General features: G+C 37.1%; 1 protein-coding gene across 1 annotated transcript in view; it reads left to right on the top strand.

Moving 5' to 3' along the window:
- The window catches only part of slc4a10b (solute carrier family 4 member 10b), a 63,053-nt gene that overhangs the window by 7,315 nt on the left and 33,206 nt on the right, over positions 1 to 22,532 (top strand). The window contains exons 9-12 of the mRNA XM_055151217.1: positions 1,959 to 2,034; positions 14,322 to 14,403; positions 17,019 to 17,174; positions 18,478 to 18,616. Of these exons, the coding sequence (XP_055007192.1) occupies positions 1,959 to 2,034; positions 14,322 to 14,403; positions 17,019 to 17,174; positions 18,478 to 18,616 (453 nt within the window). The remainder of the gene's footprint in view (positions 1 to 1,958; positions 2,035 to 14,321; positions 14,404 to 17,018; positions 17,175 to 18,477; positions 18,617 to 22,532) is intronic.

Genomic DNA, 22,532 nt, shown 5'->3' with positions numbered 1-22,532 from the left:
TGAGTAATCTGGTAATACAGGAAGTGCTTCACTGTGTTTTTATAATCCATACACCTTATTCACGAGGGCTGGGTATCATTCAGAAGTTGTTGATACGATACATACCTCGAAACATAAGCCACGATACGATACATATCTCAATACAGTGAGCTTTCGATTCAGTTAGATATACAATATATTTCAAGTTGATTTGATACGGTTCAGTAAAATATAAAGGCAAAATCATGCTGTGATACTAAAAGTGTTTGTTAAACCACTTCTTGTGCAAAGTTAATATGAAAAACACCCATTTTACTCATCAAAACAGTGAAAATGTCAAGTGTTTTACATAAACGAGTTTCCTTCCACTGAACAAGCAACAAAACTGTAGCACTGTAACAAAATAATTTAGTAAAATTTACCAAAAAACACTCAAGCTCATGATATCGATATGTGATGTATCAGCACTTTAAGCGATACGATTTATCGATATTTTGATATTTTTGCACACCCCTATTACCCCCGCTAGAATCATTTGGATGATTTTAGCATTGGAATTGCCACTCTCTCCTGAATTAAATGTAAAATGTAGCTGCTAACTTGAAAACTACAGCTTCATGACATCACAAGGTGGAACAGAACATTTTGAGCTTTGGAGATGCAGTCAGACTAATAATAAAGAGTTAATCAAACGTGTGAATGAAACAAAACACAACTCTGGGTGTATTTTTGAAGCAGCAACGCCATTCTAACATGTCTTAAAGCTCACAAGAGTAAATTTTGCGTAATATAGGACCTTTAAAAGGAATTTGTTTTGTGTTTCAGGTGAGTTCCTTCTTTGGCTCCTTTAAACGCCCCAGTATGGTGAGTTATGCCTCTCTAACGGGGCACTGCATAACTTTCACGGGGAGGGTCAACCGCCTGCTTGTCTCTGTGATGTTCCACAATATGCCATTAAACATAGCCATCTTGCATTTATTCAATTAAACTAGTTTTCAGGGGAGTTTCTCATTACGATATCGTCACGATATGAAACTTACGGTACGATATTTATTGCGATATCGTGGGAATATGGTGGGAGGCTCACGATTAGGGATGTAACAATATCCAAATTTCTCGGTACCATATTTTCACGATATACATATTTATTGTGATATTTTGTGGAGGCTAAAAAAAATGTTAATATGCAATTTTTTCCTTTAATAATGCCATAATCCAAAGAACTAAGACTTAAAAGTGCTTAGAACTATTATTTCTTCTTGTAGTCTGCACTGAAATGGAGCAAAGGATCATGGTCTATGTAGTTCCCTCTGTTTTTTTAGCTATTGCTGCACCATAACTCTTAATTTAAGCAAAGAGACTTGTAATTCGACATATTGTGATGGTCCACGATATTAATGTGAGAACTTTGATGATACAATGTCACGATATTTCGGTTATTGTTACAGCCCTAGAAGTTTTTATTACTCAAAAATACCTTGAAAAACATGCATTCTTACTGTGAGTGTGGTCACTTTCCATAGAGCTGGCCTGTAACTAACTGTTTTTATGGAAATAACCAAGTCTAATACTATATTGTGGCACATTTCAGGCAAAGCAATAACATCGCCACAGAGGCAAGCAGCACCCTTCACCCGAAAAGTTACACAGTGCACCTTTAAGCAATCTCAGCGTGCTAATCCCCCACTTCCTATTGCCGCCTTGTCTGTGCATATCCACTCATCATGTCTCCGCGTTCATCTATGGCCATTCTTACTCCACACGCACGTTCAGAGTAAAGCGGCGCTGTTTCTAATGACTGTGATAAGACGCCTGGTCCCCCTGATGATGTCACTGCAGTAATCTCCACGGAGATGGCAGTGCCCAGAGATGCTCAATCACGAATTACAGTGGTTTGAGTCACCATGCACCAGCAGGCTCCAGCGTCTGTCAGCCCGGGTGTGAAGTAGAGCTCAGCCTGTAGACTATGCTGCTTTCAGGCTAACTCACACGCTCTGTAGGGGAACGCTGATGTATTCCAACAAACTGGAGGTCCCTTGGGGTTACAGCCATCAGGTAAGCCCAACCATAACATTCTTTAGCGTTTTTACTTTCAGTAGTAGTAGCCATGTGGGGCTTTAAATTGGCTGGTATTTTTAGGTTTTTGCTGTGACTGGCTTGGTAAATTTAATCATTTAAGCTGGATTAATTTTGATAGATCTCGTGTGCAGAAAGGTCGAGTCAAAGCTAATGTCTTCTTCAGTGTGGAAGTGTAACGCTAAAAAAAAAAACATTTAAAGGATTATAGAGCGTTATGTGCCACTAAAAAGCCAGTGTAATGATTTTGCTTTCCACATTTGCCTGAGCCATCTGCACGGATGTGTTCCAAGTCTGCACCATGTCCTGTGAATCCACTCTCACGCGAGTATAGTGTGGTGCCAGTCTCCCAGTTTTGAGCATGATTCTTGCTGTGAGCTCTTTGTGGAAAAATTAAAGGCAAATTTCTAATCCATTGCTTCAGGACATTCCTATTTCTTTTCAGTTATGTCACCTCCTTTGTCTGATTTGATACTATTATAAGAGATGGGATTAAAAGATGTTAAATGCGCTATTATGTGCAGAGTAGAGTGGTTAAAAGTATCAGAAAATCAGACACTAATTATACTAAAACTATGTACTCATTTGAGCAGATATCAATGCTGAAAAAGTCACATTCACAGGTCCGAAATTAAGCTTTCCTGAATATCTTTAGAATGATCTTGAGCTGTTTCAAAACAAGTATAAGAGCACATAGACTAGTGTACACCCATGGACCACTATGGAACCACTCAGAGTTTACACACAAATAATTATAATATAAAAGAAAGTATTACGATTTAATCATCATTGTCTTTATTCCGAACTCAAGGTCCATTTTTAAAACAGACAAGGACAGTGACATTACAAAACAACAAACATTTATGTTTTTAAAAGACAACCATACCAGTGTCTCTCCACATATTGGACTGATGTCTTATTGCACTGAATCTCATATTTGTGAGTGACATTATTATTTCTAGGGATGTAACAATAACTGAATTATCGTGATATTGTATCGTCAAATTTCTCCCAATAACACAATAAATCTCTGCTTAAATTAAGAGTTATGGTGCAGCAGTAGCTAAAAAAGACAGAGGGAACTACATAGACCATGATCCTTTGCTCCATTTCAGTGTAGACTACAAGAAGAAATAACTAAGTTCTAAGCACTTTTAAGTCTTAGTTCTTTGGATTAATTCTTGTCAAGGCTATAAATATGGTTATTGTTCCTCCCCACCATATCGTGAGCTTTCCCCCGATATTTCAATAAATATCGTACCGTGAGTTTCATACGTGACTATATCGTATCGTGAGACTTGGATATTGTTACATCCCTAATTCTTTCATTGTCCAATTTCTTCAACCTGCACATAAAACTGTACATTAAAATTCTTAGTGCAGCTTGCAGAGTGTTCACTCGTGCAGTAACAAACATCTCTGTCGCACTCGTCCATCGTGGCCTCCTCAAAAACACCCGTAAAGTGTCATTGTAAGCCACCTGTAGTCTTTGCAAAAAATTTTTTTATAATTAATCCAGAGGTGGGCTGTATACAACAGTGTACGATATGATTTAAAGAATAACAGCTTTACATCCTTTGTACAAGAACCATTATATTATATTATGTCATATCATATTATTATCATCATAGTATTGGACTCGGTATTGAGTATCAAGTCTATTCCTTAGTATCAAGACTGAGTTTGAAATTTTAGTACTGTGACAACACGAGTGCAGAACCTATAATTTTAAAAGGATGAGTATAAAATGATAAGATTGATTCATTCTGGTAGTACCACAGATATAACACCATATATAACAGAAAAGAAAGCATTTATCATCGTGATATTAGAATGGATATTGAGTATCAAGTCTACCTATCAAAATCTTTGTATGAGGCTTAGGGGTGAACGATTTTAAGAAAAAAAGAATTGCGATTTTTCTGACAGATATTGCGATTTCGATTTCATTCATAATTTTTCTTCAAATCAAGTTTCAGTACACATGAACATTTTCAAACATAACAGAAACTTACATCATACCAGAGTCCTGCACTGACTACTACTGTCAAAAATCACTTCACAGGCATTATTATTGAGCAGAAGAAACATTGATTGAGATGCCGGACTTTTACACCACATATGGACTGAACCAGGACTAAACCAGGTCTTCGATTAATTATTAATGTTTTATATTAAAATGATCGTCATTGTTATTACTATTACTAATGTGCATAAATAAACTTAACTTTACAACATATAAACCATAACCACTGTAGAGCCACATCAGCCCGATTGAGATTATAATGTGTTTAATGCAGCTTTGCGCACATTTGTTTACGTTGTACTGTAACGCATGGCTCATTTGCATAAACTCCTTGAAAAAAAAACCCCAGCTCCCTCCTTGTGCGCTGAAGCCGGACTAAAGGACACAACTCAGTGCAATATGTGTGTTCTTTCTGTGAGAGAGGGATGCTGTTGATGCATGGATGTGTGAAATAGTTGACGAAACAAAACCTGGGTCAGTTAGGAGCACTGCAAAAAAAACGTGGCTTTGATGCTCCCAAAATCATGTTGTCTGAGATCGCGAGTTTTTTGAAATGGTTGAGTGTAAGATGATAACGCCATGAATTAATTCTGATAGTACCGTGATTACTCGGCGCTGTAGATGGTCCCATTGATGTCATTATTAAATGCAGCGGGCTTATCCATGGCCTGTGTTTGTGTGGAGAGATTATCAGGAGCCATTTGACCAGAGCAGCTGTGAACTGCTTTATAAACGTAATGCTTAGATGGTCAACTGTCGGTCAACATCAACGTCACCTTCTGACCAGATTTTATTAATAGAGTAATTAGTCTGAAGTTTGGATTCCCAGAGAGCAGAACTAATGCAAATACTGGACAGTGGAAAGTAGACAGCTCCCTCCCACGTTGTCTAGATGTAGATGTAGATGTAGAGATGTGTCTTTTGATTGTGAAGGACTTGAAAGGTTCCTGAAAACACTCCAAAATGCATAATCCATCGGAAGTGGTTGTGTTGAAGGGAAATTTCTGTTTTCTGATCTATGTTATAATGTTGTTTCCTCATCACAAACAGACCTGGAGTTGTGTTTTGTTTCATTCACACATGTTTAACACACAAACCCTGCAGATTTAGGCTGAGTTCTTCTCTCAAACTGAAAACACTCGACTTCCTGATGCCATGTGATAATACAAGAAGTGCTCCACTGCGTTTTTAAACTCCATACACTTCCACTAGAATTATTTGGATAATGCCAGTCCTGGAATTGCCAATCTCTACAGAACTAAAGATAAAGGTAGTTGTTAACTTGAAAACTACCACTACACGACATTACAAGGTGGGACAGAGCATTTTGAGCTTTGGAGATGTAGACAGACTAATAATAAAGGACCACTCAAACGTGTGAATAAAACAAAACACAAATGTGGGTATGTTTTTGAGGAGGCAATAGCGCTCTAACATGGCTTAAAGCTCAGAATAATCAATTTTGTGTGATATAGATCCTTTAAACATGATTTTTGGACTAACAACTATGTTATACACATTATTTACCGCACAATTGGTTAGCCTCCTTTGTGCCTTCAAACTCTTGATATCTGACATTTTCAAAAAGACTATGGGAAAAATTCATGGGAAATTTCCTGTCAGAAACACTGCTGGACCTGGACACTACTTTTGTGGCCATACCAGCTTGTCAAAACATGATCCTGTCAAATCTCAGAAGCTAAGCAATGCCGGGCCTGGTTAGTACTTAGATGGAAGGTCACTGGGAAAATCAGGTGCCACAGTGAGGCGGCAGTCACAAAAATTTGTCTCTGTGTCCTTAAGCAAAACACTTCACCCACATTGCCTAGTATGAAAGTGGTGTGTGTGTGTGATGGTGGTGGTCGGAGGGGCCGGTGGCACAGTTGGCAGCCTCGCTTCTGCAGCTGTGGCTACAATGATAGTTTACCACCACCAAGTATGGAGTGAATGAATGATGCTCTTTAAAGCGTCTTTGAGTGTCCAGAAATGCACTAGATAAAACTGATGCATTATTGCTTGATTTCCCCAAGTTCAAATGGTTGTGATTGACAGGTAGCTGGTTTTATAAACGTTAATCTGAGATGAGCGAAGTTCGATATTGTGTTTTTTTCCTGCTCTAACTATTTGTCCCTGGTGGAGGTATTAATAAAGGTGTCTAAACCTAAATTATGTATGATCGATGAGCTTCTCTGTTTCCCTTGCGTCACTGAAATAAACAATATTATTAATGTGGCATTTAGACTGTTATTATCTGTATGTGGTCATCCATCAGTGCTGCATGGGGCATCCTGTCACGAGTAAGGAATAGACACCATAATGATAATTAAAAACACTCTTTCTAATTTTCAACATTAAATCATGGTACTTTCTTTTATATTACCATGTGGTGTTATATCTGTGTAATCTCTCAGTGGTCCAGGTATTTTCCATAGTGGTCCAGGGGCATTTACTAATCTATGTGCTCTTATACTTGTTCTTGTTCTATACTTGTTTTTGTTTTTTTTTGTTAGATAGTAATATCCTTGTACCCGTACCATAAATATACACATATTCACACATATAAATACACATATATACATGTATATATTCATGCATGTACATTACTATACATTATGCCAAAGATTTATTTCAAAACAGACTGCTAATTTTCAAACTCTATACAAAACCAGACTGTGTTTGTCTAATATAATTCAGCCATCTCCTCCATAACTCAAGATCATTCTAAAGATATTTAAGAAATGTTAATTTCTGTCCTGTAAATGTGACTTTTTTAGTGTCAATACCTGCTCCAATGAGTATCTAGTTTCGATACTTGTTTTAGAATCAAATAGTATCTGATTTTGGATTCTTTTGACAAAAATATGGGACTTAAAGGTGCATTGTGTAACTCTGGAATGATTTACAGTATGATATTACACCTTTTTATCTTCATGGAGACCAAACCAGACCAAGACCAAGTTATAGATCAGATCTGTGGAGAGGTGACCACATTCACAGTCACAATGTCTGTTTTCTAGGTATTTTTGAGCTATAAATCCACTTGTAATGAAATAAGCTGTTTAATGTCATACTGTGGAACATTCCAGACAGACCCCCAACTAAAGAAGTACATAGTGCAGCTTTAAATAACATGCCTACAGATACACAGAGATAATGTGTTCAGTATTTTCTTCGTACCAGCTGTTGTGATTCTGCCTTTGTTACGGCTTCAAATTAGTTTTACTCCTAAATCCATTTGAAAATACTAATTTCAAACAGCACGGAGCTTCAGCCGTTGCTTCTATATGAGTCTATCTACATTTTACAGTTTTTCTAGACATGCCAACATCAGATTATATTAAGTGCTTATTCTTTGCCCGCCACAACACAATGCTAGCATATTGTCAGCACACAGGGTGAATGTGTGAAGCGTGTGATTACTGGAGACTTACTTGACAATAGCGCGAGGACACATGTGGCGGATGACTGTTGAGATTAAGCAGAGGATTAAAGGGTTGTAAATGAAGGAGCCTGACCTTTTCTATAGTATTACAGTCTGGTAGGCAACATGCATAAGAGTAGCTATCTGATGCTTTAATAGATACTTAGATTTTCTTTTTATTTACGTTATTAGAATAAGATGTGTTCATTCAGTCTTTGGTAAAAGTTCGTTCTGTCTTCAGTTGTAAACATAGACTGTAAGTATAAATGGACATAACTTACCTGCTAGACATTGTGTTTCAAATAGGAAGTGAGCATGGGGGCACTTCTGGTGTTCTGTCGAAATGAGCTACCCTTGGCATAAATCGACAGTGACATATATCGATTCACACTACCCTGATGAAATAAGCTAGTTTACGTTTTTATGTGTACAGTCGTAAAGTTCCAGTAAAGCCTATCCCTGACCTCTCCAGTTTTACGACGTGTTTCTTTGGATCAGAGACAGCGGGTTTGATGCTGTTTGCACACGGTGATCAGACTTTATACCTTAGTTATGTACAATTTCAACTCATTTATATGACTATGCGTAGGTAGTTCATTTCGACAGTTGTATTCTGCTCAAATAGCGCTCCGACTAAAGGGAGCACATATCAACAGGCCAATTTAGCCATCGAATATTGGTCCCACTGTAGAATCACCATTATTAACTTATTTATATGAATTTAGGTAGAGGTAGCTCATTTCGACAGGCCTATATCTTCTATCAAACAAGGCTCCCACTATGTAAGAGAAAGAAATGACTGGAAACACTGAAATCTTTATTAAATAAATGTCATAGGCTACAGGGTGAATTTCCTATTATAATATAGTGATATTTTATGTATACAGCGCCTTTCTAAACACAGTTATGTTTTCTACACATGGAAACAAATTAAAATATGATGTAATGAAAATGATAACGATAAAATCAAATATTAAATCCAAACTATTCAGACTTAACTGGTCAAAACATAAAATAAAACCAATACACTTTTAAAATGTTACTTGTTACTCTACTTCTGCCTCAGGAGCTCAAATCAACGCCATTTAAAATCTAACAGCACTAGGTAGCTCATATTGTCTTAAAATGTTGTTATTAACCTGCTCTACATGATCATGGTGTTTTTTATATCTCCAATTTGTCCAGAAAGAAATTCCTACTCCTAATATGGAACTGGCTCCAAATTTGCCCCTATAACTGCCAGCCTCATGAGCTTCATTTGACTGGAGCCAAACACTATGGGTGACGTCACACTCCCTTAGGCCACTTCTTTTTACAGTCTATGGCTTTAAGTGTAGAATTAGTGGTTGTTTTAGTCAGACAGACTTTATTTACCTGCTTTACATGTTTCGATTACTTCTTGTAGCCTTCCTTAAAAGTGTCACGTGATGGTGTAGTGACGTGTTTTGTGCTGCTTTACTTGGTTTTGGTTTTCAAACAGAAAAGGAAGGTTATGTCCCCTACTGTCTGACGCCTTCTTCAGGACTGTATCTAGGACTGTATCTAGGTGTGCGATAAAGTGCATGCTCCCTTGTCACAATTTATGCTCCTTGGACCTCGATTGTGGATCCCGATGTCCTCTCTGATCCAACGGATTTATTTGTTACTTTCAGACTTTCCCTTGATGATGATGTGGTGATGATGATTTGAGAGAGACTTGTTTAACATTAAAAATAATCTCATCTGTTGTAGTTCCAATTTATTCAGTCCTTTATGGCCATATTGTGTTAAAAAATAAAGCTCAGATTAAAGTCTAATTTCAATAACATATCCTCAGACTGAGCAGAGCCTTAAATTAGCTTCACATCCCCAGGGAATATTGACAACATCAACTGCAAAGTATCAATTGCAGTCCTCAAATTAGGGCTCCTTAATGTCAAAAGTGCATTGTATAACTTTTCTGGTGAAGGTTTTGTCAAATGCTTTTCCCTGTGCAGATGTTATTGCTTTGAATGTTTCACAGTATGGCATTAAACCTTTCTATCTTCATGGAGACCAAACCAGGCCAAGTTACTGGTCAGATCTGTGGAGCTTCGACCCCGCTCACAGTCAGAATTCCTGTTTTTATAGGTATTGTTGAGCTATAAACCCACCTGCAATTGAATAAATGTGCTGTAGAGCTGTTTAATGTCATACTGTGGAACATTCCAGACAGAACAATGGCATATCCATAGAAACAAACAGGTAGCCCCAACCAAAAATTTACACAGTGCAGCTTTAATTCTATTTCTACCAATCAATTCCTTTTCTGTTATCACACATAAAACAGGCACCTACTGGCTCCAAAATTATCCGTACACTTTTTTTTATTCGCACAAACAAAGCATTTTCTTTCTAACATTACTGTAGCTGCTTTATAAATTGTTCTTGGACACAGGTGCTAATAACCCACCCATTTTAGTAGCTCTTTAAAGCTTGTGTGATTATACTGTTCTATGTGTGAAAAGTCTGGCTGATTTGCGACTCTGCGTTGGCATTCCCGGAAGCAGTGACTTTATAAAGCTACTACTATGCCGACTGTTTACATTGCAAAGGTGAGCATTTAAAGGGCCCATATTGCACTATTTTCAGCTCTATGTTATAATGTTTCCCCATAAACACACTTGCGGTTGTGTTTTGTTTCATTCACACATGTTTAATTAACACGCAAACATATTAAGGCTAAGTTCTTCTCTCAAACAGAAAACACTCTGAAGGTCGCCACACATTACAGGAGAAATTGCTCGATTTTGGGGAAGCTTGACCCGACTTTGTGTCTTCGTGTGCAATTCTGAAGCCGCTGCGCTCCTTGTGTGTGGTGTGGTTTTTGTGACTCTGAGCTGCTCTGTCAGATCGTAACCACTAAACATCAGCAACGCTATGGTAAAAGCTGATAAAACAGCGTCAGGAGTAGAGGAGTGACGGACACAGAGGCGCAAGATACAAACTCAAGAAATAGTGCGGATAATTTTTACTCTCGTAAAATTGTAAATGTAAACTGCAGCTTCTCATCCACATCCATAGAATTTGTCCTTCGCAAATAATGACATCCAGTCCACAAAACTGCGCTATTTATCCAGTTTGAGACGTTCTTTAAAAATAAAAATGCGAGAGTAGTTCCTCACATGTGTCTGTTTATGCATGGATTGAGGTGAAGCTACATATTAGTGATAGTGGCTCTACTTCCTGTGGACTTTATCTTTTATGCTTTAAAAATCATGTATCTGAAATATTGCACCACATTTCCCAAATAGTATTAACTCAGTTTTGGACTGTATCTAAACTAAAAGTGCAGTGCTCTCATCTTTTGAACTCTTAAGAATCTCAATGTGAGTAGGTTTACTTTACTGTAAACAGGAAAGGAAGTGGATGCGATCGCGCTCACAACTTTATAAACTGTGGTTCGTATCCTGCTGCAGTCTTTGCAATCAGAGATTTAAAATATCATAAGATAAAGCAAATTAAAACTGGTGGCTAAATGACTATTTCTGGAACAGAAATGTGTGCTGTTTAAATGGAACTGGATGAGAAGCCACCGACTGTCACCCAGTGGTATAAAGACATTTTTAGAGTCTTACCCATGGAAAGAGTCAGTGCAAAATTGAAAGGTAATGACGATTTCTTTATGGAGTTGTGGCGGCCTCTGCTTGACTACTTGCTCGGTGATGTCAGTGTCGTTATACAGAGAGGTACAGGCTCAGTGTCATGGCGGGCTGTTGGTTTGCCTGTTTGACCAGGTCGGTTTGTCTTGCTTAATTGAGTAATATTTATGTAATGAGGAAAACTCAGTCCTGTGCTCAGCAGGCTCTGTGTTTTGTGTTAAAGTGTTGAAAACTTTATAAAATATGTTTAAACAAACAAAACAAAAAAAATCTCATAAGATTCTCCTCGTGTCTGTGGTGTGCGCTTTTTGTCGCAAGTTTAAAAATGATTTAAGACTGAAAAATCCTGTAGTGTGTGGCAGCCTTTAGTCTGTCTGTGTCATGTTGGGATCTTGTTACATCCTCATAAACATATTTAGACTTGGACTAATGTTTTGTTTCATTCATGCATGTTTGAGTAGCACTTTATTATTAGTCTGTTTACATCTCCAAACCTCAAAATGCCCTGTTCCACCTTGTGATGTCACGTGTTAATACAGGAAGTGCTCCAGCTCCATACACTTTCACTAGAATAATTTGGATAATTTCAGCCCTGGGATTGCCAATCTCCACTGAACTAAAGGTAAAAGGAGCTGTTAACCACCTTTTATCACCTCTTCATGATATCACAGCATTTTGAGCTTTAGATATGTAAACAGACTAATAATAAAGTGTTTCTCAAACATGCATGAATGAAACAAAACACCAGTCCAAGTCTAGGTATGTTTTTGAGGATGTAACAAGATCCCATCATGATTAAAAGCTCACAAGAGTCAGTGTCACACAATACAGGACCTTCAAACAGAAATTATCTCTCCGTTTCCTTCTACCTCCTCTTCTCACATCCATTTTTATTTCTTGAGCATTGCATAAGCGTTCATAGTCAGATTCACACCACAGGATGCTGCCTTGTCTGTTGGTTTGACACTAATCTCAGTGTCCCGATGCATTTCAGGAAATTACCCTGGTTTTTAATAACAGGCTGTACTTTTTTGTGAACCTGGTGTACCAGTTTAAATCTCCTACTACACTTAAACAGGCTGTAATGGCATTGTTGGTCTGTTTTTTTATAATCTCACAAAAGCTCAAAGGATTATACTTTTATTTTTGAGCTGAACTTGCTTGATATTATTACATGTTGAGTATCTGTGCGGCATAAGAGCAGAATTGTATGTTATATATTGCTAAAATGGTATGATCTAAAATAAAAGCAGTGGATTATGGGGTATTAATATTCCTAGTATGAGTCCTTGTGCTTTGTCATCTTGTTTATTGCTGCTGTTGCCTCTTGTTTAGGGATGCACAGATCCAGCTTTTTCAGTTCCGATACCTGTTCCATTACTATAGCTTTAAGTATTGATTGTTGATACCAGATATGATCCGATACTGAAAACAGCATTTACTAGTATATCCTTAAAACATAAATAAAAGAAGACAGAACTTATCCAACTTTGTATAGATAAAAGTTTAAACATTATGAGACTTTCTGACAGACAACGGCTACGTCTGAACAGTCTGAACAGAAGACACAAAAGTGGCGTCACGTCTTCACTTTTTATTTTGTGTTTAGACAAGTGTTTTCGGGAGGAAATCTGTGTGCATACGGTGACGCAAAAGTGTGTGGAATTCGATTGTGGATGCATACCAGGCGACTAGACGGTGACGATCGGTGGTGATGTATGTGACGTAAACGCGCGCACGACATGAGCGGATCTGTCCAGAGTTTTGCGTCATGGGCAGTGTAGACAGAAACGCTACGGTGGGGAATATTCAACTTTTCCACTCTGGGGGGTGGTTTCAGATTTTGGCATTTTTAAGCCCCAAAACGCTGTCACTGTCTAAACGAAAGACACTTCTGATAAAATATTTTGTCTATATTCTCGTGTAAACAGGCCTTACGACTCTTAATACATCAACTTATATCCAACCAGGTTATTGACTTGGAAACCGATATCCGATCCAGCCAATTTTTCAATGTCTTATACCAGTATCAGATCGGTGCATCCCTACTCTTGCTGGTCAATACCTATCCTCGATATTCATCTGATTTTCTCAGTACAATAATTAGGCAAAGTAGAATGGCAAGCAAAAGCCTCACCTGAGACACCATTAACACTGTATTAGCTGTTTCTGTTTCTACATTAAGTCCAAAAGCATTTAAAGTTTTTGGGTGCATTCACATTTGGACCTGATTTTGTCCATTATTCTATCCATGTTTCTTTTTAATTTATACCTGTTTGAGAAATGATTGATTAAGTGATTGTAATGAAGATAAAAATAAAAAAAAATGTATTAAAGAGTATAAAGCGTTATGTTTTGAAAGATATAGAGCACTGGTATGAATGAATTATGCATTAAATTTAGTTTTTTTAATTAATATTTTGTCTCTTATATATACAGTAAGTTGTAAGTGAAATTGTAAATGCAAACTTGCTGTTTTTGCTGCTTTTCTTTCTTGCCATTCTGTCATTGTTTAAAAGGGTTAGGCTTTATAAGAACTTTTTTACTTCAGCCTAAACCCTTTCGGTCATGATCCATGGGGTTATAGTTTAAGTTTTGTTTTGTAGTGCTGCAAAATGGCCGAATAAAACTACTCAATTAAAAAAAAAAAAATAAATAAAATGATTTTCTAGTGAGGCCAAAGGGTAGTGCCAACAGAAAGATGGCTACCTCACAAGATAACAACTATTACAATCTACCTATTTGGTATTTATTGAAATTATAAAGACGCATTTGGATGAAAATGGCTTTAAATGTGATATTCTCGACTGACAGACATCTGCTAAAAGAGAGGACAGACTTGTGTAACATGATTATCTCATAAACCAATGATGAAATAAAGTAGAGAGTGATTGTAGCTCTGTTGGATTGAAAGTAGATCTCATTGAATGAAGGCTGATTCATGAAAAGATAATTTGTTGTTGCCATTATGAAACACTTTCTATTTGGACCAAGATGACAGCTCTCCCTTTTACAGATGTGTAATTAGTTGCCATGACGACAGCACTATACTGTCACATAATGTGTTTGTTCAACAGGCACTGAGACTGATGTCTGTGAGAGAACAGCCAGTAAAGAACAGCTAACACATTGGCATAATATCCATTTGTAATATAGAATTAATTAAGTTTAATAATCATTTTTGTGTTTTGTGTTCCAGCGAAGTGACGATGAAGCAGTGGTGGACCATGGAGGGACCAGATCACAACAAGGGACCAACTTTGAGCAGGAGGATCTTGATGGTAAAGAGAAACACTGAAAAATGACTGGAAAACACATAAACGTATCTTGGTTGTGATCCAAGGGCTTGGGTTTGGTCTCAGCTTTGGTGGGGACATTCTGAGCCAACCCCCCATGAAACCAACTGATAGGTTACCTGTACTTACTTTTAGGTTGCTTTACCTGATAACAGTGATGTAGAAGTTTGTAGCAGATTTCCCTTTGCTTGTTGGTTGCTTAATATTTGTGAGGTAATGTCCGTACATTTTAGAGTCAGTTGAGTTTGGAAAAATATCGGAATAAATTGATATTTTTGTTTATTTAAAAAAAAATTGGAAAGGACTATTTTGTCTTCCCTAACTATTGGTTATGACATGTCCCCACCGTCCCTATGCAAACCTGCATCCTTCTTGTGATTTACTTAAAGGTGTGGTGTACTACGTAACTTTTCTGGATGAGGTTACATTGCCTAGAACAAGAGTGTCAAACTCAAAATTAAAAACTGGGACTAAGTCGTGGGCCAAACGAAATATTGATTTGAACATTTCAACAACAGCTGCATGTTTTCTCTCCTTTTGAGATATGTGATGTTAAACCTTTTCTTATTAAAATAAATGTTTAATAATACTTTTGCTTAAACATTGAATCCAGAACAAGCAGAATATAAAAAAATAACAACATTTTAAATAAATATAAAAAATAATGTCTCTATAGTCTATCTGTAGCCGGCGGACCAGCTCTTATACATGTTTGATATGATCTCATGGGCCAAATATAATTATATCGGCCAAATTTGGCCCCTGGGCCTGAGTTTGACATGCCTAGCCTAGAATATTCCATAGTATAGCATTAATTCATCTATTTCCATGGAGACAAGGTGGGGACGTGCTCAGGACAGGTTACATATCAGCCTGCTCACAGTGAGATTGCCTTTTTCAGGGTTTTTGGCAGTAGATTAAAGCCACTGTTTGCTTTTTAGTATTTCTGTGATAATGTGAAAACATACAGTGTTTCCATGGAAATGTTGTTCCTCTGGCTATATGCTATAATCTTCCACAGCATGGCATACAGCTATCTATCATTGCTCTGCTTGGAACGACAGTATGCCATTAAACAGATCTACTTTACATTTATTCAATTACATTTGGTTTTATTGCTGTAATACCTAGAAAAAACAGGTATTCTGACTGTGAGCGGGGTCGCCTCTCCACAGATCTGACTTGTAATATGTCCTACTTTGGTCTTTTTAAAAAGAGAATAGGTTTAAACCATACTATGAAACATTTCACACAAATCAATAACATCTTCATGAAGAAAAGCATTTGACCGACCCTCCACCAGAAAAGTTACGACAATGCACCTTTAATTCAAGTGACAAGCAGATATTGAATTTTTAAAAGATCTGAAGGAAAAGCTTTGGGATGTGAGTGTGCCCACGCGGAGTCTGACTGTCCGCACCAACCGTTCCTCTTGACAGTTTTTTCAGATTTAAGAGAGAGGCTGGAGGCTGGAGGCTGGAGTGGGAGTAGAACGTGTGGGAGCGTCATCAGTTATTCCACAGTTACACAACACCAACAATCAAAACACACACATTATCAGAGTACTAGCACCAGCTGCTATACCTGGCATTCATTTAGGATTCATTTAGAATAGTAAATAGAATAAATTATGTAGATTTGACTATTCACAGACAGGCTGTGCCGCAGAATACTAGATTTAGACAAACTTTACTGATCCACAAGGGAAATTATTTGGACACAATAGCTCACACATCACGATATATTATAATAACAAAGAGCAAAAATATAAAAATCTAAGTAGCAAAAATTAGCAAGAGACTGTCAAAATCAAATAAGGCATAATTATATAAATGCATATGTACAAGTAAAAATACAAAAAATGAAAATGAAAACAACATTATAACACGTCTTAAAGCTCACAAGAGTCAGATTTGTGTAATATAAGGCCTTTAAAATTTAAACATTACACCAATTCTGCAGTGTAAATCCCCAAATGCATCACTACTAATTATTACTAAGTACTCAGTAGGCCTATAATGTGTCTATTAAATTACATTTCTTATAATTTAAATGATTAGACAAAACTAGTCCTGCTCCTCTGTTCTCTCTGTCTCTGTCCCTGATAATAATAATAACTTCATAGCCTTAAAGTTTTTGATCATTCACTAATTTTAGTTAATTTGGTGGGATAATACCTGTTTAAAATATAAATTATAGTTTTATACCAATCAAGAAGCAATTAAATATGTTGAAAGTTACAGAATTAGGGAGTTGTATATTGATAACATCGCACTGGTAGAATTCTGTCCACACGTTTGCCACAATTTACACTAAAGAAACACATTTTTCTGATACTTTAAACATTTTTTCAACAAAATAAGGTGATTTTCTTGTATTTTTGTTTGTCAAATAATAATTCTCTTGTACAGTAGAAGAGTTTTGGCCCATTGTACATCATTGAAATGTAATAAAATAACAAACTAGGGAAAAGAAATTGTAAAATGTTCAGCCAAATCTTAAATATAATGATCTTAATTGTGTTTTCGTAACTTGTCATAACCACTTTAACATCTTGAACCACTTGCATAACCTTACAGCTGTCCTCTCTCCTTCCACAGGACACAGGACGCTGTACATCGGCGTGCACGTTCCCCTGGGCAGCACCAGACAGAGGAGTCACCGCAGACACCGTCACCATGGCAGCAGGCACCACAAGAGACGCAGCATGGAGCGCGCCCCCACCCTGGTCGAGGGACGCGAGTCTCCTGTTTATGGTGAGACTTCAACGACATGAGAATACCAGCACTTTGTATTTACATTACTGGTCAAAAGTCCTTGAGGCTCTGGACTTTTCTCTTTCAGTTTACTATATTTGTTACCTACATACAGACAGAGGTGGGTAGAGTAGCCCTGAACTGTACTCAAAAGTAATGTTGCTTCAAATTAATATTACTCAACCAGAAGTATAAAGTAGTGTAAGTAAGAAATTCCTCAAGTAAGAGTAAATATTTGGGGAAACTACTACTCAAATAAATTAAAGAATAACTGTCAGGACGTAACATCTGATTTATAATTTACAGTTAATTTTATGGGGAGTAAGTAGATTTTTAATTTGTATAGCACTTTTCACAGACATTTGTCACAAAGACGCTTTACAGAGCATTATTCAGTCATACCATATTCAGTGGGGGTAAGATACTATTGTAACCACAGCTGCCCTGGGGCAGAGTGACTGAAGCACAGCTGCCAATCAGCATCATCGGTCCCTCTGACCACATCCATCACTCACGCACACACCACTTTCGTACTTGGCAATCTGGGTGACGTGTCTTGCTGAAAGACACAATGACAGTTTTTGCAACTGGCGCCCCACTGTGGCACCTGAACATCAAAACATCAAATAATGCAAATAATCTGTTATTTTCAAAAGAAAAAAGTAAATCATATCTGAAGGAGCGGTGCAAGAAACAGATATAGACTTGCTCAAGTAAAAGTACTGTGCTTCAATTAAAATATTTCTCAAATAGGAGTAAAAGTATGCTACTAGAGTAGTTCTCTGACAAGTTAAATTTCTTTAAAAAGTTTAAAAGTTACGTAAATGTAATTTACTACTCACCTCTGCAAATAGATAATACCAAATATATGGTACAAGATATATGGAAATATGTAGCAAAAACATAACTCAGCTGAATGTTGTTTTTTTTTAATTTTCCATAGATTTTCCCCAAATTGTCTCCCTTTGCTTTGTTGACAATGTTATAAACCTTTGGCCTTCTCTCAATGAGCTTCTTGATGAAGTTTCCTGAAAATGTGCCATGTCAGGGCCAAGGAAAGACAGATGTCCAAAGCAGTGAGCAAAGTGAAGGATGGCTGTTTTTAATTATTTAAAATCCAAAACAAGTCATTTTGTTAGTATATTTTTTTGTTTCCCATAAATTCCCATATCCCATATGTGCCCATTTATAATGGTATAGTGTCATTTTGATACTTTCTGCTGCTGCACCTGAACCCCCAACATGTCAACACTTTTGACTGGTTGTGTATATTTTGCTGCATTACCTGTGTTTTTTTCTGCAGACACCCCCTCACAGAGAGTGCAGTTCCTTTTGGGGGTGGAGGATGAGGACGAGGAGCACACACCGCACGATATATTTACAGAGATGGATGAGATCTGCGTAAAGGACGGAGAAGATGGAGACTGGAGAGAGAGCGCCCGGTACAGCTTATACATACATCATATTACTGAAGTACACCTACATGCACAGCTTCCAGGAAATTAGCTCCTTAAACCAATTTTGTATTTTTTCTTGAGTTCACAGACAATCTTAAAACTTTTTTGTTTGTGTTTGCATTGTGTCACCATGGAAACTGCTAAACACTAGGGATGGGACGAGATTGGGTCCACGAAAATGAAACAAGATAAGATTTTAACATAATTCCTAGTATAAACATTTCACAGTTCTATTCCCAGTTTTGGCCTCACATTTGTTAATTTATTTAATATTTTTGTTTCTATTCTAGTCCATTCTATGCTTTTTGGAGCTGTAAGAGAAGTAAATCACTAACTTTGAAACCTTTTTTGTCCAATCTAAATGTAAACACTTGGATAAAAATCTCACAAGATAATCTTTCTTATTTGTGCACGATCTTATGAAAAATTCTACAACTTAAATGTCAAACCGGAGCTTTTGGCAATGGTGAACACAAACTGCATTGGCTCAAGATATCTGCAGGACTGTCCTATAGTGACCTGAGACATGAGGGACCAGGACTGATCCCAGGACTGAACCAGGACTGAGTATCAGGACTGGCCAGAGGTGCGCCCATGTAGACCATTGGGTGACCGCAGACAAAAAAAACGATGCAGAGCTCCCCCACGGGGCAAAGCGCAGCCGCTGCCCGATTGCGCATTGCGGACACCCTGCTCCACGGGCTCGGGGTTCTCCCTCTCTCTCTCAAGTCCAAGATTAGTCCTGGTTTAGTTCTGGTTTAGTACTGGTTTAGACCTGTTTTAGTCCTGGTTCAATCCTGGTTCAGTCCTGGTTTAGTCCTGGTTTAGACCTGGTTTGGGCACATGTGTTGTAGTCTATGATTTTTGTTCTGTAGGTGATTATAAACAGCTTTAATAACATGATTCCGCATCATTTTGAGTAAAAAAAACATCAAATATTACAGATTTTTACTTTTTACTTTTTTTCAAATGACTATCTAATCTATATAGCTTTTTAGGTGGAGGTGGATGAGGGGGGGCATGTGGGCGGGATTCATCGAGGATGTTACGAATCACGTACCCCCACTTAAAAAACCCCCATTACACCACTGATCCCTTCCAATAGAAATTCATGTAGAACACCCCCAATGCGATGTCACTGCAAACTATCAATAGACCTGCACACACCACACAATATATTTACAGAGATGGATGAGATCTGCGTAAAGGATGGATGGAGACTGGAGAGAGAGCTCCCTATACAGCTTATACTGTCATATTACTGAAGTACACCTACACTGTGGGTGACCTACATGTATCCACTGTAAATGTGATTGAACGCAATGGTCATGCTGTGATCCCACTTATGCTGATGAGAGGCAGGGTCAGTATCAGTGCTTCAATTAAATTAAGTATTTCCCTTTGCTTCAGGACGGAAAGAGATAGACAAATATTCGTATAAGCATTGGCTCAAACTGAGAAAAAGTACAATTGTGAACTAGGTCAGTCAAATTATAAGACTTTTGTTGTGGTTTTTGTTGTATTATTTTGGTCTGGTAGTGCTTTATAGAGATTAATTTCCTCAGTAGAACTCTAGCTGAGCCAATCACCACAAAAGGGGGAGGGATTTATAGAGAGAGTAAATCCAGTATCAGGATTTCCTAAACCAAAAGCTGCTGTGATGAAGCCTTCACTTTTGAAACCAGTATCTGCACTGATATTGGTTTATATTTTCTTGTCTCAACAGTTCAGACTCAAAATATCTGGATCTCTAATTAAGACTTCAGTGCTACACAACTTATAGCTTTACAAGTACAAGCACCGTAAAGTAAAAGTAATCATGTGTAGGACCATTGTTTTGCAAGTCTCAAGTCTTTGACCTCAAGTCCGAGTCAAGTCCCAAGTCAAAGACAGGCAAGTCCAAGTCAAGTCTCGAGTCACTGGCCAATAAGTCCGAGTCAAGTCCAAGTCTTCTGCTTTGAGCTTCAAGTTATTTAAAGTTTTTAACCAAAAAAGTACCAAAAGTAGCTTAGATTTTTGCAATTTATATGACGTTTAAACTAAACTGTACTTAAATAGTCATGGTATATGAGTATTTATATAAGAGCTTTAGAAATGCTAAATAAAATAAAATGTCTTGACAAGAGTGTGAATTTTTACAGTCAGAATAGAAAGAATTAAGATTTAAAAGTGCTTAACAACAATAATTTTGTCAAGTAATCTGCAAATGGAAATGGAAACATCATGTTCTATGTAGTTCCCTCTGTTTTACTGTATTGTACTGTATACTACTGTAGTACATTTGAGGATACCATGTCACAATACTTCAGTTACATCTAAAGTAACAAATAGAGAAGTTGACATGGTCCAGTTTGTTCCTGTAAAATTCAGTGCTGCATGTAACAACTGTAAAGAGAAAAGTATTTTCTAAAAACATACTGTATATTTTTAGCAGAAGCATCAAATCTTCTGAAGTCACAGGGCTCAAGTTCGAGTCAAGTACCCGGTCTTTGTCTATTTTATCAAGTCAGGTCTCAAATTTCTAAAAATCAGTGACTCAAGTCTGGTCAGTCCTAAGTATAGATGTAACAATAACCCAAATATTGTGATTTCGTATTGTCAGAAGTCTCACAATAACATCATAGACAATCACAATACAACAAATTATAAGACTCTCTGCTTAGATTTGTCGTTATGGTGTAGCATTAGTTAAATAAACAGAGGGAACTACATAGACCCTGATCTTTTGCTCTGTTTCAGTGAAGAAATAACTGTTATAAGCATTTTTAAGTCTTAGTTCTTTGGATTAAGTTTTGTCAAGGCCTTTTAAGAGGAAAAAGTAGCATATTCACACAAAAAATATAAAAATAAAAAATGTTCCATGAGATGTATATTGTGAAAATACTGCACAGAGAGATTTGGATATCGTTACATTCCTGTTCCTAAACCCATGTAAACAGAACACACTTAGGTGCTCGCTTATTGCAGTGAACAATGAGACAAAGCCTGCACAGTTACTCCAAAACTGCATGTAAAGAGGCAGCATTTAAATTACAAATTCATCTTCTCAATTAAACAATAGCAAAACAGGTTTGTGAAAGCAGAGGGTGAAATTGTATGCAGATATCTGTTTAATTCAGTCCAACTTTATTCATAATGCATTTTAAAAACACGTCGTTGATCAAAGTGTAGTGTATAATGACTAGTACTGTAAAAGCATTGGTTCCCAAATGGGGCTGGAAGGTAGCTGAAAAGGTTTGACATTTACAGAAATGTCAAGATGGAGGCCAGCAAAATTGGTTTCTTCCATTTTCATTGTTTTTTGTCTTTTTTCTTTGTAGCGCAATGAAAATTCAAGACACTGGACTGGACACTTTTTATATATCGAAGCTGTAATCATCTCTATAGAACTACCATATGATGAAGTTATCAAAAGTCTCTGGGGGTGTGAAGCTAACTGAAAGCACTACTCTGTCTGAAGCTCTGTGACTCAAATTGGATGTTATCTGATCTTTATTTTAACAGTCTGACCAGAAAGAGCTGATGTTGTTATTAACTACAATTAACTACAGGGGAAGTGACAAAAAAACAAGGTGGAAAATTGTATAAATTAAGCAAAGTTTAATTATAACAGGAATGTAAAAGAGTAAATTAACAAAACATGCTAAAATATGTAGATAAAACAACCTAAACTAAGGAACAAAATAGCAAGATTACATAACTAGTTTTGTGCCAAAAACTAGTCACGTAGGCTTATAAAAAAACAAGGAACACACACAAAAACTAAACCACAAGTGTGTCAAAGTAAAATCACATTAAACCCACAAGCAGAATTGAGTAACAACACAAAATGGCCCAAAACGGAACGAAACTAAATGAGTGTCTCAACACACAAACACAAAGTCAGACAATTTCTAGTACA

Source organism: Boleophthalmus pectinirostris, unplaced genomic scaffold (genome assembly GCF_026225935.1).
Source record: "Boleophthalmus pectinirostris isolate CB_2022bp ecotype Guang Dong unplaced genomic scaffold, ASM2622593v1 HiC_scaffold_1, whole genome shotgun sequence".
NCBI lineage: Eukaryota > Metazoa > Chordata > Actinopteri > Gobiiformes > Gobiidae > Boleophthalmus > Boleophthalmus pectinirostris.
The sequence above is the reverse complement of the archived record's forward strand: the minus strand, read 5'-3'. Positions and strand labels throughout refer to the sequence as shown.